The 16244-nt window shown below is 49.4% G+C and overlaps 2 protein-coding genes across 2 annotated transcripts in view; one reads left to right on the top strand and one right to left on the bottom strand.

The window, feature by feature from the left end:
• LOC102016486 (eukaryotic translation initiation factor 3 subunit C) overlaps nucleotides 1-9210 on the top strand; it is a 15250-nt gene extending 6040 nt beyond the window's left edge. The window contains exons 9-21 of the mRNA XM_005405168.1: nucleotides 950-1109; nucleotides 1240-1343; nucleotides 1826-1967; nucleotides 2161-2286; nucleotides 2416-2509; nucleotides 3418-3608; nucleotides 3875-4099; nucleotides 6509-6872; nucleotides 8235-8394; nucleotides 8479-8544; nucleotides 8624-8711; nucleotides 8800-8962; nucleotides 9047-9210. Of these exons, the coding sequence (XP_005405225.1) occupies nucleotides 950-1109; nucleotides 1240-1343; nucleotides 1826-1967; nucleotides 2161-2286; nucleotides 2416-2509; nucleotides 3418-3608; nucleotides 3875-4099; nucleotides 6509-6872; nucleotides 8235-8394; nucleotides 8479-8544; nucleotides 8624-8711; nucleotides 8800-8962; nucleotides 9047-9129 (1966 nt within the window). The 3' untranslated portion in view covers nucleotides 9130-9210. The remainder of the gene's footprint in view (nucleotides 1-949; nucleotides 1110-1239; nucleotides 1344-1825; nucleotides 1968-2160; nucleotides 2287-2415; nucleotides 2510-3417; nucleotides 3609-3874; nucleotides 4100-6508; nucleotides 6873-8234; nucleotides 8395-8478; nucleotides 8545-8623; nucleotides 8712-8799; nucleotides 8963-9046) is intronic.
• Nucleotides 9211-9308: 98 nt separating this feature from the next.
• The window catches only part of LOC106146716, a 26138-nt gene continuing 19202 nt past the window's right edge, over nucleotides 9309-16244 (bottom strand). The window contains exons 2-4 of the mRNA XM_013504814.1: nucleotides 12518-12658; nucleotides 12257-12426; nucleotides 9309-9575 (exon numbers count right to left, since the gene is read on the bottom strand). Of these exons, the coding sequence (XP_013360268.1) occupies nucleotides 9531-9575; nucleotides 12257-12426; nucleotides 12518-12658 (356 nt within the window). The 3' untranslated portion in view covers nucleotides 9309-9530. The remainder of the gene's footprint in view (nucleotides 9576-12256; nucleotides 12427-12517; nucleotides 12659-16244) is intronic.

Here is a 16244-nt window from a genome sequence, read left to right as displayed (position 1 = left end):
GGGGGAAACTGGGAAGTTTTACACTATTACTAAAACATACTCGATGCTTTTAAGTAGTTTAAACTAAATATTTGTGAATATTCAAATGGTGGTTTATGATAGTTACAGAAGATGATAGTTACAGAAGTTGCTGAATCTTTCTGGAAAGACTGCTAGCAATCTGAGAATGTCTTAGGCCACTTGCTACTGCCTGAAACCATCTAAAAGTGGTAAGGTCTGTAGGTTTCAAGTAGTATCAGGTGGTCTAAGACATTTTGAGGTTACCAGCAGTCTTTCTCTTGGGCATTTTGTTGTATTGGACAATTTTTTTTTCTTCTAAAATTTGGAATTAGATTAAGCAGACACCGGGCTGTGGTGGCGCACACCTGTAATCCCAGCACTGGGGATGCTGAGGCAGGAGGATCATTGCGAGTTTGAGACCAGCCTGGGATACAAAGTGAGCTCAAGGCCATCCTGCACTGCATAGCAAGACCCTGTCTCAAAAAGACAAAAAAAAAAAAGAATTAAGCAGTTGTCCTAAAAGAGGAGAGGAGGAGGAATTCTGGGAACAGCAATAATTTTTTTTACATTGTTTTGAGTTGGTGTCTAGTACAAAGGTCAATGGATAGAGAAACTGGTATCAAAGAAAATAACAGTTTGTTTCGGGATTTTTCAGGAAGGTTTAGCAGTTCCCTTAGGAGCTACTACATGGCAGGTTCTTTCTGTGTACAGCGGCCTGGCCAGCTGGTGCCTTTTCCTTAGAGTATCTGGACGGGTCCATATGGTGGCAGAGTCCAGCACACTCAGATGCTCCGGAATCTGGCGTTGGTGATGGTTACGGTTGCACTGCTCTCCAGGCCACCGTAGAATACAGTTGGACCCTTAGTAGCAGAATAGAGGTAGTTTGTGGGAGGAGGAAACCTCAGGCAGGGAGGGGACTGGTCTTTCATCCTCTCCCGTCTCCCTGCAGAGCCCCTACTACAGAGGAAGACAAGAAGGCAGCTGAGAAGAAGCGGGAGGACAAAGCCAAGAAGAAGCATGATAGGAAATCCAAGCGCCTGGATGAAGAGGAGGAGGACAACGAAGGCGGGGAGTGGGAAAGGGTCCGCGGCGGAGTGCCCCTCGTGAAGGTGAGGGCTTCAGGGCGGCGCTGAGCTGGGAAGCAGTTCGGTACAGCACACCTGTGCCCAGCTGGTCAGAGTGGGGAAAGGCAAGAACGGCTCCTGCGGGCAGTGCCTGACAGGCTCTGTGTTACTCTAGGAAAAGCCAAAAATGTTTGCCAAGGGGACCGAGATCACCCACACGGTTGTCATCAAGAAACTGAACGAGATCCTTCAGGCACGAGGCAAGAAGGGAACCGATCGGTGAGATTCAGGGGCCCGGGCCGGGAGGTTAGAGGGTCAGCGCTCTTTCTCACAGTGAGTGCGAGGGGAGAGCGTGCAGCAGGGGCCAGTGCTGTTGGGGAGAAGGCGTGGCTGTGGCGGAGGAGCTGTGTGCTTGGGACATGCCTGTCCACTTTCTGCAGTTCCTTCTCTGTGTGACCTTGAACTAGTCACTTGGGCTTTCGGAACAGTTTTGCCATCTAAAATGAGCATGATGTTCACCATTAGTTACTAAGTGGCCGAAGGGGGTGGTGGTATGAAAGCATTTTGCAGCCCTCCGGGGTTGTTAGCATTACTGCCTTTTGTGTTGGGGAGGTAGAGGAGATGCGGGTGTACAGGTGGTGAGTGTCGGGGAATCAAGACTGGGCTTCCTTGCTTGAAGAGGGCATCTGAGGGCGTGCTCTGTGACAAGGTGAGACTTTCTGATTGGTCTCCAAAGTCTCACCCGGTTCGTTCCCCTCCAGTGCCTCCCAGATTGAGCTGCTACAGTTGCTGGTCCAGATTGCTGCTGAAAACAACCTGGGGGAGGGCGTCATCGTCAAGATCAAGTTCAATATCATTGCCTCTCTCTATGACTACAACCCCAATCTGGCCACATACATGAAGGTGAGGGCAGTGAAGAGGGTTATGGGAGACGAGTTGATGGGTCGGGGGAGGGTGCGTGGTGTCTTAAAACTCGGGCTGTGTTGCACAGTCCTGGTAGTTGAATGCCCTACGGATTCCTGGCGGAGGGGCTCTCGGCAGGCATCTACTTACTCCACCCCTGCCCTTGTGACTTTGCTGTCTGACCTCTTGGCAGCCAGAGATGTGGCAGAAGTGCCTGGACTGCATCAATGAGCTGATGGACATCTTGTTTGCAAATCCCAACATCTTCGTTGGCGAGAACATTCTGGAAGAGAGTGAGAACCTGCAAAATTTCGACCAGGTGAAGGGAGAAGTGGGCAAGATGATGGGAGGCATACGTCGTTGGCTTTGGGAAGGCGCAGTGGAACCAGGAGGGTTAGGACAGAAGCCTGGGCCGCTGTGTTTATTCCTCCTTTGCTTTACTCTTCAGCCTCTGCGTGTCCGGGGCTGTATCCTAACTCTGGTGGAACGAATGGATGAAGAATTTACCAAAATAATGCAGAACACCGACCCTCACTCCCAAGGTAAGCCTTTGCCCAGCGCTTGCACAGGGGAATGGGCGAGGTGCTGGGCCGCACTCCCGCTGCGTCTGATTCTGGAGTCTAGGGAGGGTTGGGAATTGCGTCTGATGTGCTCCAGGGTTACACTGCTGGTCTGAAGATCGTTTTGGGTTAAGGCCTCTTCTTACCTTGGTTTTTAGTTTGGGTCAGAGGCACTGGGGTGGAAAGTATCCCATCGTTTACTCAGTACCGGTGAACGTGCTGGCTAAGTCGAGTGTAGCGACGAATGAGGCAGCCAAAGAGCTCATTGCTCGTGGAGCTTCCCTTTGGAGAAAGGCAGTCCAACAAACCACTGCAAGGAAAGAAAGTAATTTTAGGGCCAGCAGTGTAGCCCAGTGATAGAACCGTTGGCTAGAATGGCTGAGTCCCTGGTTTCAATCCCACGTTCCACCCAAAAAAAGGAGTGGCGGGGAGATAATTTTAGTTAATGTGAGGTGTGAATTAGACATTAAAGTAGGGCCCTGAGATAGAAAGTGACTGGAGCGGTGCACGCTTTAGAGAGGGTAGAAAGCATCTGTAGCTGAGATCCAAGGAGAGTCAGCTGGGAAGAACCTGCAGAAGAGAACATCTCACGGAAGGAGCGGGAAGTGAGCTGGGCATGTTCTAGGGATACAGACTAGGGAGAGCCATAGGCGGTGAGGCAAGTACCAGACTTTACTGGCTGCTGAGGGCCAAGGCCGGTAGGTAGCATTGTTTCCTAAGTCATAGCACAGCAGGGTTGTACATCCTGGGGAGAAGATGGTGTTTTCAGGGCACGGTGAATGCTTGTCAGATGAGTGAAGAAAACAAACCGAGGTGACTGGGTTGAGTGGGGACGGGCTTAGGAAAGGCCAGAGACCCACTGAGATCACGGCGGGTGCTCTCGCGGCCAGAGTACGTGGAACACCTGAAGGATGAGGCGCAGGTGTGCGCCATCATCGAGCGAGTGCAGCGCTACCTGGAGGAGAAGGGCACCACCGAGGAGGTCTGCCGCATCTACCTGAGACGCGTCCTGCACACCTACTACAAGTTCGATTACAAGGCCCACCAGCGGCAGCTCACCCCGCCCGAAGGGTCCTCAAAGGTGAGTCCTAGTAGTCAGAGTGGTTAGAGATGTGTGCCTCTGTCCTACGTGGTTGTTAGGACTTGAGGCAAATCTGTTTCCTGGACATAGAACTTCCTGAGGGGCACACGAAGGGAAATGGGTTAGAATCCGCTTGAATAAAGTAGCAGTTTTGGTTGTGCCTGAGCCTTTTAAAACTATTGTTCCTAAATTAAATAGATAAGTGAAAAGTCAACCAACCATTGTCCTTGCCAGTATCGATCTCCAACAACTTTCCTTTTCCCCAGTCCGAGCAAGACCAGGCAGAAAATGAGGGTGAGGACTCGGCTGTGCTGATGGAGAGGCTGTGTAAGTACATCTATGCCAAGGACCGCACAGACCGGATCCGCACGTGCGCCATCCTCTGCCACATCTACCATCATGCCCTGCACTCCCGCTGGTACCAGGCCCGCGATCTCATGCTCATGAGCCACCTCCAAGACAACATTCAGCACGCAGACCCGCCGGTGCAGGTAAGCTGAGCAGCCAGGCCATGTCCTCATTTGGACAGACCGGCTCGACTGGAATGGCCACCTGTCTGGCTAGTGCAGGTCTAAAGAGATGGCTTAATTTTTCCCCAGATGCCAGCATTCTTTTGTTCTCTTCCACATTAGCACATTTAGTGCTCCCGTAATAGTATTCAGATCGCGTGAGACAGACAGAGATTCTGGTTCAGCCAGCGTCGGTTTTACCTACTGTGTGTCTGTTTCAGAACATTCAGAGATTGTCTTGCTTATAAAGCTGAAAGAGAACCTTGAGAAAGCTACTAAATGAGGGAGGATGGGGACCAAATGTAGTGGGACACCACGTAACTAACAGCGAGTTTGGTGTGTAGCAGTATGGTGAGAATTTTACATAGGGGAAGTACTGAAGCTACCTCTGAGCTATAAATCCTCTTACTATGTGTATAAGACAGTTGGGAAATAGGTAGAACACTTAGTGAATCTGTGGTGATAGTAGTTTTTAAACAGCCCTACTATTCTCATATTTTGTTTCATGAAATGACCAGTCAACTCTTGCCCATTTTTTAAATTGAAATTTTGGGGGTTCTGTTGACTTGTGGGAGTTCTTTATCCATCCTAGATAACCAGTTCTTTGTCAGATACGTGTTGTGCAAATATTTCTTTCCAGTATGTGGTTTGCCTATTCACTTTCTCAACTTTTGGTGGAATCTAATTATCTTTTTTCTTTTCTCTTTTCTGTGGTAGTGGGGATCAAACCCAGGATTTCATGCATGCTAGGCAAGTGGTCTGCCACTGAACCTCACCCGCTAGCCCTTTAAATTTCGAAACTAGTGGTGCAGAATTGCCCAAACTGACCTCAAACTTGGGATCCTCCTGGCTCAGTCTCCCATGAAGTTGAGATAATGGGCATGTGCCACCACACCTGGCTTCAGTTTCTTCTAATATAGTTACTATTTTCTGGGTTCTGTCAAAAAAAATCTTTGTTTACTTACAAATCATGAAAGTATTCTCTTTTTTTTCTTGTAAGTTTGTATGATTTTAGCTTTTACATTTTAACTTAAAATTCATCCTGCTTTAATTTTGAGTGTGGTGTGAGGTTGGGATCAGTGTCATTTGTATCAGTTACTTTCTTTCCTACATTGTTTTGGTTCCATTGGCTGTGGTGGTGCACACCTGTAAGCTGCAAGTTCCAGAGCAGACTGGGAGCCGGGCATGGTGGCACACGCCTATAATTCCAGCACTCAGAAGGTTGAGGCAGGAGGATCGTTGCAAGTTCAAGACCAGTCTGGGATACCAAGTGAGCTCAAGGCAGCCTGAACTGCATAGGGAGACCCTGTCTCAAAAAAGAAAAAAAAAAAAAAAAAAAAAACCAGCCTAGGCTATAATAGCGATACCCTGTTTCAAAAAATCAAAAAGAAAGAAGACACTGCATGGAAAAAACACAGAACTCTGTAAGAATAGGAGTATTCTACTTTTTTTTCTTTTTGTCTGTTCTTGTGCTAATCCCACACTGTTTTGATTGTTCTGCCTTTGTATAGTAGTAAGTTTTGTTTTGTTTTGTTTTGTTTTTTGGTACCTGGAATTGAGCTCAGGATCTTGCGCTTGCCAGGCAGGTGCTGTGCCACTGAGGTATATCCCCGGCCGCAGTAAGTCTTAAATTCAGGCAGTATGGGTCTTCCGGCTCTGTTCTTTCTCAAGATTGCTTTGGATAGATATCTAGACCCTTTGAATTTCCACCTAAATTTATTGGTTAATTTTGGGGGTTTTTTTTTTTTTTTGAGACAGTGTCTTACTGTGTTGTTCAGACTGGCCTTGAACTCACTATGTAGCCTACACTGGTCTTGAACCCATAGTAATCCTCCTGCCTCAGCCTCCTAAGTGCTGAGATTACAGGGGTGCATTACCATGCCCAGTTCCACATAAATTTTAGAATTAACTTGTCATTGTTAACAAAAATGCCTTAGGATCAAATTAGATTTATAAGTAAAGTTTGAGAGAATTAACATCTTAATATTAAACCTTTCAAACCCACACATTGTGTCTTGATTTAATTTTTCTCTGCATAGTTTTAAAATTTTGATGGTAGTATCTGTATCGCTTTCTCTTTTTTAGGTCTTTACTTATATATTCTTTACAAAAGATGGCCTAATTAGATCAGATTGCAAGCCACCACTACTGTACCAACTCCTATACTAATTCCCTCCCGTTTTCATTTTTCTCCTTAGCACGAATCACCTTCCTCATAGTGTTGACATTCACATCTAGAAAAGAAGTTCCAGTCAGGGCGTGTCTACCTTGTTTTCTGTCCCCAAGCCATGGCCTAGTACTCAGCACATAATAGGTGCTTTAAGTACATCTGAATAAAGAATCAGTTCTCCTGTGGCTGTCACCTCTGAACGCATTACCCTTTGTCCACAGATTCTGTACAACCGCACCATGGTGCAGCTGGGCATCTGTGCCTTCCGCCAAGGCCTGACCAAGGATGCACACAATGCCCTGTTGGACATCCAGTCAAGTGGCCGGGCCAAGGAGCTTCTGGGCCAAGGTCTGCTGCTGCGCAGCCTGCAGGAGCGCAACCAGGAGCAGGAGAAGGTGGAGCGGCGCCGGCAGGTGCCCTTCCACCTACACATCAACCTGGAGCTGCTGGAGTGCGTGTACCTGGTGTCTGCCATGCTCTTGGAGATCCCCTACATGGCCGCCCACGAGAGCGATGCCCGCCGACGCATGATCAGCAAGCAGTTCCATCACCAGCTGCGGGTGGGTGAGCGCCAGCCCTTGCTAGGTAAGTGTGGGGTGAGTGCAGCGCGCTTCCTTGCTCTTTGACCGCTGAGCTACAGTCCTGACCCTTTTTATTTTGAGACAGGCCTTTGCTAAGTTATCCACGCAGGACTTGACTTTGGAATTTCCTGCCTCTGCCTCACAGATAACCAGGAGGCAGGATTATAGGCGTGTGCCACGGCACCCTTCCTGCGCAGTTGGTGTGTGGCAGGCCCTGAGTGAGCCAGGCTTGCTGTCTGGTCTGTGCCCTCACACATTTGCCTTTTACGCTTGTGTGTGTGGTCGTGCTCAGGTGCAGGTGCCCCATAGGCGGATTTTGTGGAGCTTACGTAGGGATGATTTAGAGGGAAACACCTAGTGAAGATCGGAATTTTTACCGTCTTAGCGTTTTTGGTAGCTCTGCCAGGCCTGGTCTGCCTTCTCACAAAGAGCTGGCTTTGGCGAGAGCTAAAGAAGCAGCTGGCAGGAAGGAAGTGTTAAATGGAAGCTAATCAGAGAGGGTCACACGTTCCCTCTTACATTTAGTCCTCTTCCTGCGTTTCTGTTTGAGTCTGACGCATACACATTTGAGCTTGCGAAGCCTGTGCTGGTGTCTGCCGTGTTCAAGGACGCCGCGCATTCGCAGTCTCACAGCTTTTACAGTCGCTCCTGAATCCCAGGCACTCTTGCTGGCCGTGTTCCTCGGTTGTCTGTCAGGATGGGACTTGGGGGCCCAGATCCGTGATCAGCATGTCCAACCTATGATTTTACATAGGTAGTTTAGATTGAGGCTTTAAAAATTTTTTTTCAAAGGATAATAAATGAATTACTCTCAAGAATAATACTAAGTATGTGGATCTATTAGAAGTCATAGCCAGGCATGGTGGCACATGCCTGTAATCCCAGCACTGGGGAGGCTGAGGCAGGAGGATCTTTGCGAGTTCAAGGCCAGCCTGAACTGCATAGCGAGACCCTGTCTTAAAAAGACAAAAAAAAAGAAGTCATAAAGACAATGGAGTGAAGTTTGATAAATACCGTTGTAGTCAAGATGGTAGACTTGTTATTTTAGGCCAAAGAACCTGTGAGTATCTGGTGAAGGCTATGAATTCTTTTCTCAGGAACGTGCACATGAGGTTAGGCACACAACTATGGCAGGATTCCGGAAGCACACCTATGGGCCGGTTCAGTCCAGGCCTAAGTAAACGTATTCAGATACTAAGTGATTAGTATAATCCCTTGGGTATTTAGTGGGAGCTGGGAGAGTCAAGCCTAGGTGTTCACCCTTCTGACCTGTGTCCTTAAACAGTGCTTCTGGGGCGCTGTGCCACCGAGCCACATCCTCAGCCTCACGGTGCTCTGGGCCCTGTCTCATTCCCAACCCTCTCAGGTCCCCCCGAGTCCATGAGGGAACATGTGGTTGCGGCCTCCAAGGCCATGAAGATGGGCGATTGGAAGACCTGCCACAGCTTCATCATTAATGAGAAGATGAACGGGAAGGTGTGGGATCTTTTCCCCGAGGCCGACAAAGTCCGCACCATGCTGGTTAGGTGAGCAGAGCGGGGCCGCAGTCGGTGGGGGCGGAGGGGCTGGTTGGCCTCCTCTCCTGAGGCGCCCCCTTCCCTGTCCCACAGGAAGATCCAGGAAGAGTCCCTGAGGACCTACCTCTTCACCTACAGCAGCGTCTACGACTCCATCAGGTCAGGCGGGCCCCGGGGAAGCAGAGGGCCCTGTTTGTGGTCAGGGGTCCTCACTGGCTCCTGCCGCCTTCCTCCCCAGCATGGAGACGCTGTCAGACATGTTCGAGCTGGATTTGCCCACGGTGCACTCCATCATCAGCAAGATGATCATTAACGAGGAGCTGATGGTAAGGGGGTGGTGAAAGGGAGGGGGAGTCGGGCGACAGGATTGCAGGGCCCGCTCGCCACGTCCCCCCTCTGCCTCGGCCCCGGCAGGCCTCCCTAGACCAGCCCACGCAGACCGTGGTGATGCACCGCACGGAGCCCACCGCCCAGCAGAACCTGGCTCTGCAGCTGGCCGAGAAGCTGGGCAGCCTGGTGGAGAATAACGAGCGGGTGTTTGACCACAAGCAGGGCACCTATGGCGGCTACTTCCGAGGTGAGTGGGTTTATTCTCGCTGTCCAGGGTCCTGACCCCTCTGCCTCTCCCCTGGCCTTCACACCCTCCCCTTCCTTCCCACAGACCAGAAGGATGGCTACCGCAAAAACGAGGGTTACATGCGCCGTGGTGGCTACCGCCAGCAGCAGTCTCAGACGGCCTACTGAGCGCCCCACGTCTGTCCGCGGGGTCCGGACCCCGCGGCCTTTCTGTCAGGACCCCCACTGTCAATAAAGGTCTGTTCAGAGTTGTTACAGTTTCTGATTGTCTTCTGGTACCACGAAGGTGCGTTGGACTCATTCATAATTAACTGTATTTCTGAGCTTCTACCACATCCAGGCACAAGGCTGAGGACGCTGGATGAATTATATATATTGCTGAGTTCATAAAGCTTGCTACTCTGATATTTAACAGAATACTGTAGTAATTTGATAAATTACAATGGTCATGAATAGGATATCATAGAGGGTTGTAATACCAGGAAGCCATCATGAAGGCAGTAGAGATGGCTGGACCTTCAGTGAGGAAGGAACCACCGTTCCCAGGCAGGGAGGAGAGTTAGTCAAGATCACTGGGGATGTGTCCTCTGGGGACCAGCTGCATCTGCTGTTACCTGTCGTGACAAAATTGATCTTGTAATTAGGAGTAAGCATTGAGAGCCACACCTGCAACCCCAGCACTTTGAGAGGCTGAGGCAGGAGGATCATGACTTTGAGCCCAGCCTACGCAATTTAGCAAGACGCCATCTCAAAAATAATAAAGAGAACCCGGGATGTAACTCAGTGTAAAGGTTCTGGATTCAGTCCCCAGTAAGCGGGGAGGGGCTGAGTACTGAGAAACGGCTGTTGCTGTGGCTTCTAAACCTATGATCATTTTCCTAATAATTTGTGTAATTCTTATTTATTGTATTTTGTAAAAATACTGGTCCGCTGTAGACCTCTTGGAAGAGGTAGCTCGCTTCCACATTTGAGAAGCACTGTTGCAGCTGTGAGACTGAGCATGTGAGTGGGGTGGGTTAGGTGCAGAAGCGGCTTGGAAGCTTGGCAGGGCCCTGGAAGTCCTCACTGGAGGATAAACAGTAAAAGGGTTGTTAGCAGGAAATAGATAGGGTCTTCTGTGTGTGCAGGAATGCAAGAGCAGCACGTATGCGTGGGCTCCCAATAGGGTTTTTTTGTTTTGTTTTATTTTACAAGTTTTAAATTTGAGGTGGAGCTGGGCGTGGTGGCGCACGCCTGTAATCCCAGCACTCAGGAGGCTGAGGCAGGAGGATAGATGCAAGTTCGAGACTGGCCTGGGCTACAAAGTAAGCTCAAGTCCAGCCTGAACTGCATAGCAAGTCCCTGTCTCAAAAAGTAAATAAATAAAAATAAATTTGAGGTGGCTTTGGGACAAATGAGACAGTTGTAGGTAAGTGTGTGGGGCATGTGTTAATTCAACTATAGGCTAAGCGGCTGTAACAAACTCTAAAACAGCGATTCAAACAAAATAGTTTCTCATGTGTCAGTTGAGATGTAGACAGGTGGTCCAGGCTGGGGGTGAGATGACAGCTCTGTAAGAGATCATGTGGAGATCCAACACCCACTGCTGTGTTGCTGCACGAGCCCCTCGTCCCTGTTTAAACCCAGGGGAGGGGAAGCAGCAGCCTGGAAATTATACTGATCTCGTCATGCAAAACTTTCTAAAAACGCCTCTGACTAGATAGCTGTGTTCATTTCCATTTAGCATTTTCTTAGTTACGGTTACTAATCTAACCCAGCAGGGGAAGAACAATTGTTTGGGGTTTTTTGGTGTTCTTGTTTGCAGTGCTAGGGTCCATCTCAGACCTCACACTGGCAAGCACTGTACCGCTGAGCCGCATCCCCAGCTTCAGACATGAAGGTTTTGAAATGGGTTACGTATGAATGGTTTTCCAGACTTAGCAGGGAGTAATATCAGAGTCAGCGTTATTGGCTGCTTACATACTGGTGTTTTACAGGCTTTATCTTGTTTAATCTCAGGGTAGTCCTGTTGTCATTCCGGTTACATAGAGAGGGACACAAGCCTGAAGAAGCTCAGGGATTTGCCTGAGGTCCAACAACTCAGAAATAAGCATGCTGGATGTACACACCAGATAGCCGATCACCCGGCCGTGTAACAGTTGTCCTTAGGGCTGTTCAGGATTTTGGGGTGAGCAGCAGAGTGGAGGAAAAGGCTAAGGACTGAACTCGGATGTGACTGGCAGGTGAAGAGGCCGCCAGTAGGTGGGGTGGTTAAGGAGGTGGGAGAGTCAAGCAGGAGGGTGATGGAAAGGCCAAGAGCTTTTGCATCTCAGGGCTGGGCTCCCTTACGCCAAACTTGGCCAGTTTAGCATCCTTGGGCGGGGGCAGAGCCATTTTATTACCCGACCTTATAGGGTACCCCTTGTTTTCCAACCTACAGTGATGACCTTTGTATTTAGTTAGTTAGTTAGTTAGTTTTTTGAGGCGGGGTCTTGCTGTGCACTTCAGGCTGGCCTTGAGCTCACTTTGTAGCTCAGGCTGGTCTTGAACTCACAGCGATCCTCCTGCCTCAGCCTCCCGAGTGCTACATGCGCCACCATGCCCAGCTAATGATGACCTTTGAACACTGTTGTGAAAACCTGTCCTGTCCAGGCTGGAGTGTGTTTTAAGCCATGTATGCCACATATGAACTGTCAGATACTCCTTTTTAACAACTCTTCAGAAATTCAAAACTCCACTGGGCACGGTGACACATGCCTCTAATCCCAGCACTTGGGAGGCTGAGGCAGGAGGATCATTGTGAGTTCAAGACCAGCCTGAGCTACAAAGTGAGCTCAAGGCCAGCCTGAACAGAAGAGCGAGACCCTGCCTTAAAAAGAGGGAAAAAAAAAGGTCAAAGATCTGAACAAATGCTTTATTGAAGACTTACTAATGGCCAGTTAGCACCATGGGAAGTTTCACATTATTAGTAATTAGAGAAGTTCGAGTTACAACCACAGCAAGATCCTCATACACACCTATTACAGTGTCTTTTTTTTTTTGGTACTGGGAACCGAACTCAGGACCTCGTGCTTGCCAGGCGGGTGCTGCACTGCTGAGCTCTATCCACAGCCCCTAGAATGTCTTGAGTTAAAATGACCACTCCAGGGTTGGTGAGGGTGTGGAGACCTCGGGTCACCTCCCCACGGTCAGCGAGTGTAAAGCGGTGCAGCCATTGGGAAAGCAGTTCTGTTCTTTCTTAAGTTAAATATGCAGCTACCCGACGGGCGGGTGGGGAGCGTTGAGGACACCTGCACGCGGTATCTGACTCACGCACCGCCCTTCCTGGGGCTGGCAGCAGCCCTGCGGATCCTGGTGCGGGAGGGGCGGGGCCAGAGCCCAGTGTGTTTCCTCTTCTGCCCCTTATGTGCTCGTGATGGCGCAGATCTCTGCCAGCCTCCCCAGGTGTCACTTTCTTCAGGACTATGGCTGCATTCCTGGCACACCCTAAGATTTAACACAGTCTGTCAAAGTGTGATCTATAAACAGCAAAAAGCTGTTTAAGAATTTGACGTAACTCTGAGTAGGTGGTGCTCACCTGTTGTCCAGGTGCTCAGGAGCTGAGGCAAGAAGATCACTTGAGCCTTAGCGTTCAAAGATGGCCTGGGCAACACAGCACGTCCCCATTTCAAACAAACAAACAAGGGCTGGAGCTGGAGCTCTGTGGTGGAGCGCTTCCCTAGCATACATGAGGAATCAGCAGCAGTGCAAAAAAAAAGTGTAGAGCTGGGTGCAGTGGCCCACACCTGTAATCCCAGCACTCAGGAGACTGAGGCTGAGGGTTGAAGCCAGGTGCAGGGATGCACACCTGTAGCCCCAGAACTCGAAGCCGAGGCAGAAGTTCCAGCCTAGTCTGGGCAATTTAGCAACTTAATGACGTCACATCTCAAAATAAAAAATAAAGAGGGGCTGGAGCTGGGCGTGGTGGCGCACACCTATAATCCCAGCATTCAGGAGGCTGAGGCAGGAGGATTGCGATGAGTTTGAGGCCAGCCTGCACTAAGTTGCAAGCCTCCACCTGCACTGAGGCCAGACCCTGGGGTGAGGGGATGTGGGTGTGACTGGAAGGGACCCGCCATCTTGACTTGTGACAGGTGCAGTAGCCCAGAATGTGCAACCCGAGTGACACATCAAAGGAAAACTTTTCTGACTACAAATCAGTTTTCTCGTCATAGCAAACTCGGACAGTATTAGAAAATATAGAGCCAGAATTCTTTCCTCTTTTTGAGACAGGGTCTCGCCATGGTGTTCAGGCTGGCCTTGAGCTCACTTCGTGGCCCAGGCTGGTCTCAAACTCGCAGTAATTGTCCTGCCTCAGCCTCCCAAATGCTGGGATTACAGGCGTGCGTCGCCACCACCCCCAGCAATGGAGCCATTTTTCAAAACTAGCCAATTCATAGCTTGGGGGCGGGGCGCTGGCCAGAAAGACAAGATTTAAAGCACAACCTTGGCTTTCAAATTCAAGCTCCTTAGAAGCTGCTGCCCTTGGGCAAATGCCTTCCCCTCTGTGAGCCTCAGCTGCTTCTGTAAAAGAGAACAATCACATCTCCACTGGGGTTGCTGTGTGATAGAAATGAGATTGCCTCGGCCTCAGCCCAGCCGGGGCACCTGTGAAGGCTTACTATCACAGTCTGCTTCCTCACATCTTGAAGGGGGTCAGATGACGTCTGGCCCAAGGTGGAGGCCCTTGTTGGAGGGAGGTGATTCTGTGAGGACCGTCATTTGCCAGTTACATTCATAGGCATTTAGAGGGCCATTACCCAGGTTTGGTGGCACACACCTGTAGTCCCAGCACCGAGGGAGCCTGGGGCGGGAGGATGGCAAATTCAAGCCCCAGCCAGGCAATCTAGCAAGATTGTCTGGAAATCAAAACTAAAAAGGGCTGGAGACGTAGCTCACTGAGACGGCCCTTCCTTCCGTTCCCTGTGCCAAGCCCCGGGTGAGAAGATGCAGGGTGTGAGCGGGGCATGGTGGCGCACGCCTGTAATCCCAGCACTCGGGAGGCTGAGGCAGGAGGATCATTGTGAGTTCAAGACCAGCCTGAGCTACAAAGTGAGCTCAAGGCCAGCCTGAACAGAAGAGGGAGACCCTGTCTCAAAAACACCAAAAAAAAAAAAAAAAAAAAAGAAGATGCTGTGTGTAACTGCTGCTGAGCACATTGTGGCCACACCCACCAACGGGCACAGTCTCCGGAGCATTTCAGGGTGGGCCCCAGGCTTCCCGGGAATGCTCCTTCCCTGACCTGCTTCCCCCAGAATCTTCCCTCCCAGACCTCAGGCCCCTCGCCTCTCAAATGAATGGGATCGTTTTCATAGGATGGAAGCCAAACTTGTTCCAGTGTCTCCTGTGTTCAACTGAAATTACTCAATTTTTTAAAATTTTAAGGCCAGGCGTAGTGGCACACGCCTGTAATCCCAGCACTCAGGAGGCTGAGGCAGGAGGACTGTCATGAATCCCAAGGCCAGCCTGAATCACAGAGCAAAAAGTCTCAAAAACCAAACCAAAACAAAACAAAATATTGAGGTAAAATAACAAAAAAATTATTTTAAAATGAACAACTCAGTGGCATTTTGCATATTCACAGTGTTGCGCAGTTATCGCCTCTACCTCCTTTTGCAACATTCCCGTCATTCCAAAGTGAAGCTTCAGCTGAGCATGCTGGCACATGCTCAGAATCCCAGCCCTCAGGAGGCTGAGGCAGGAGGATTGCTGTGAGTTCAAGAATAGCTTGAACTACACAGCCAGACCCTGTCTCAAAAACTAGAAAGAAAAAGAAAAAGTAAAACTTACTCAGTGTATCATAATCACCAGTCTCCCTTCTGTCTCATAGATCTCTCTGTCCTGGATAATTCATGTAAGTGGAATAACTGTAGTATAGTAGTGACATTTTGTGTCTGGATTTTTTCATTTAGCTTGCTGTGGAGTTTCATCTATATTATAGCTCCTATCACTATTTCATTTTTATGGTTGAACATTATTCCACGGTACCGGTATACTGCAGTTTTCATTTTGTTTTGTTTTGGTTTCTTTGGTATTGGAATCAAACTCGTGGCCTTGCATTTGCCAGGCCGGCACTGTGCTGCTGAGCTATATCCCTGGCCCACAATTTTCTTATCAGTTCATTCATCAATAAATGTTTGAGCTGCCGGGAACAGTGGCACACACCTGTAATCCCAGCACTTGGGAGGCTGAGGCAGGAGGATCTTTGTGAGTCCGAGACCATCCTGGGCTACAAAGTGAGCTGAAGGCCAGCCTGAACTCATAATAAGACCCTGTCTCAAAAAGACAAAAAAAAAAAAAGTTTGATGTTGTTTAACTTTACCCACTATCTCTTTATTCTCACCAAAATTGCATGTGTGTATGTGCACGCGCTGGGGATCAAACCCATGCTGGGAGGCTGAGGCAGGAGGATTGCAAAGTTTGAGCCCAGCCTGGGCAATTTAGTGAGGCTCTGTCTCAAAATAAAAAACAAAAAAGGGCCGTGTGTGGTGGCACACACCTCTAATCCCAGCACTCAGGAGGCTGAGACAAGTGGATTGTCCCGAGTTCAAGACCAGCCTGGGCTACAAAATAAGCTCAAGGCCAGCCTGAACTGCATAGTGAAACCCTGTCTCAAAAAAGACCAAAAAAAAAAAAACCAAACAAATAAACAAAGAAAGTCTGGAGATATAGCTCAGTGCAAAAGCCCTGGGTTCAATTCTCAGGGCCAAGAAAAAAAAAAAAAAAGAGGACAAGAAAAACAGTCTCAAAATGTTCAAGTGACTAGCCCAGGGTTCTCAGGGCGCTGGTAGGGATTACAGTAGGCGGGTCCTAGGGCTTCTCAGACCGCGGGGGTCTCCTCATAGCAAGCAGGCCAAATGCGGCACGTCTGATCCTAACCGGTTAGCCACGAACTGCTTCTCAGTCTCCCCCGTCCCTGTCGCTGGTTAGTTTGCCCTGATGCAGTTCCTGCTGTATTGCACCACGGTCAGGCCGTAGGGCAGGGGCCGGATGCCCCGGGCTCACCCCCACATTCTCGGTGCCTACAAAGGTCAGGGGAGGTGAAATAGGCAGTTAGAGTCAGACCTGGGGGCGGGAGCCCGCATGTCAGCAATCTGAGAAGCTGAGCGAGAGATGGCAGAGTTCAAGGCCAGCCTGGGCTCCACCGAAATTTAGAGACGACTACTTCTCAAACACTTCAGTGAAATTGAAAGGGAAGCAGTACTCCCAAATTCATTCCTGGAAGCAAGTATTACTCTGATACCAAAACCAGAGAAGGAGCCAAC

The sequence above is a fragment of the Chinchilla lanigera genome, unplaced genomic scaffold (assembly GCF_000276665.1).
Source record: "Chinchilla lanigera isolate Chin_1 unplaced genomic scaffold, ChiLan1.0 scaffold00092, whole genome shotgun sequence".
Classification (NCBI taxonomy): domain Eukaryota; kingdom Metazoa; phylum Chordata; class Mammalia; order Rodentia; family Chinchillidae; genus Chinchilla; species Chinchilla lanigera.
Note: the sequence above shows the minus strand (reverse complement) of the source record. Positions and strands in the feature narration are given on the sequence as shown.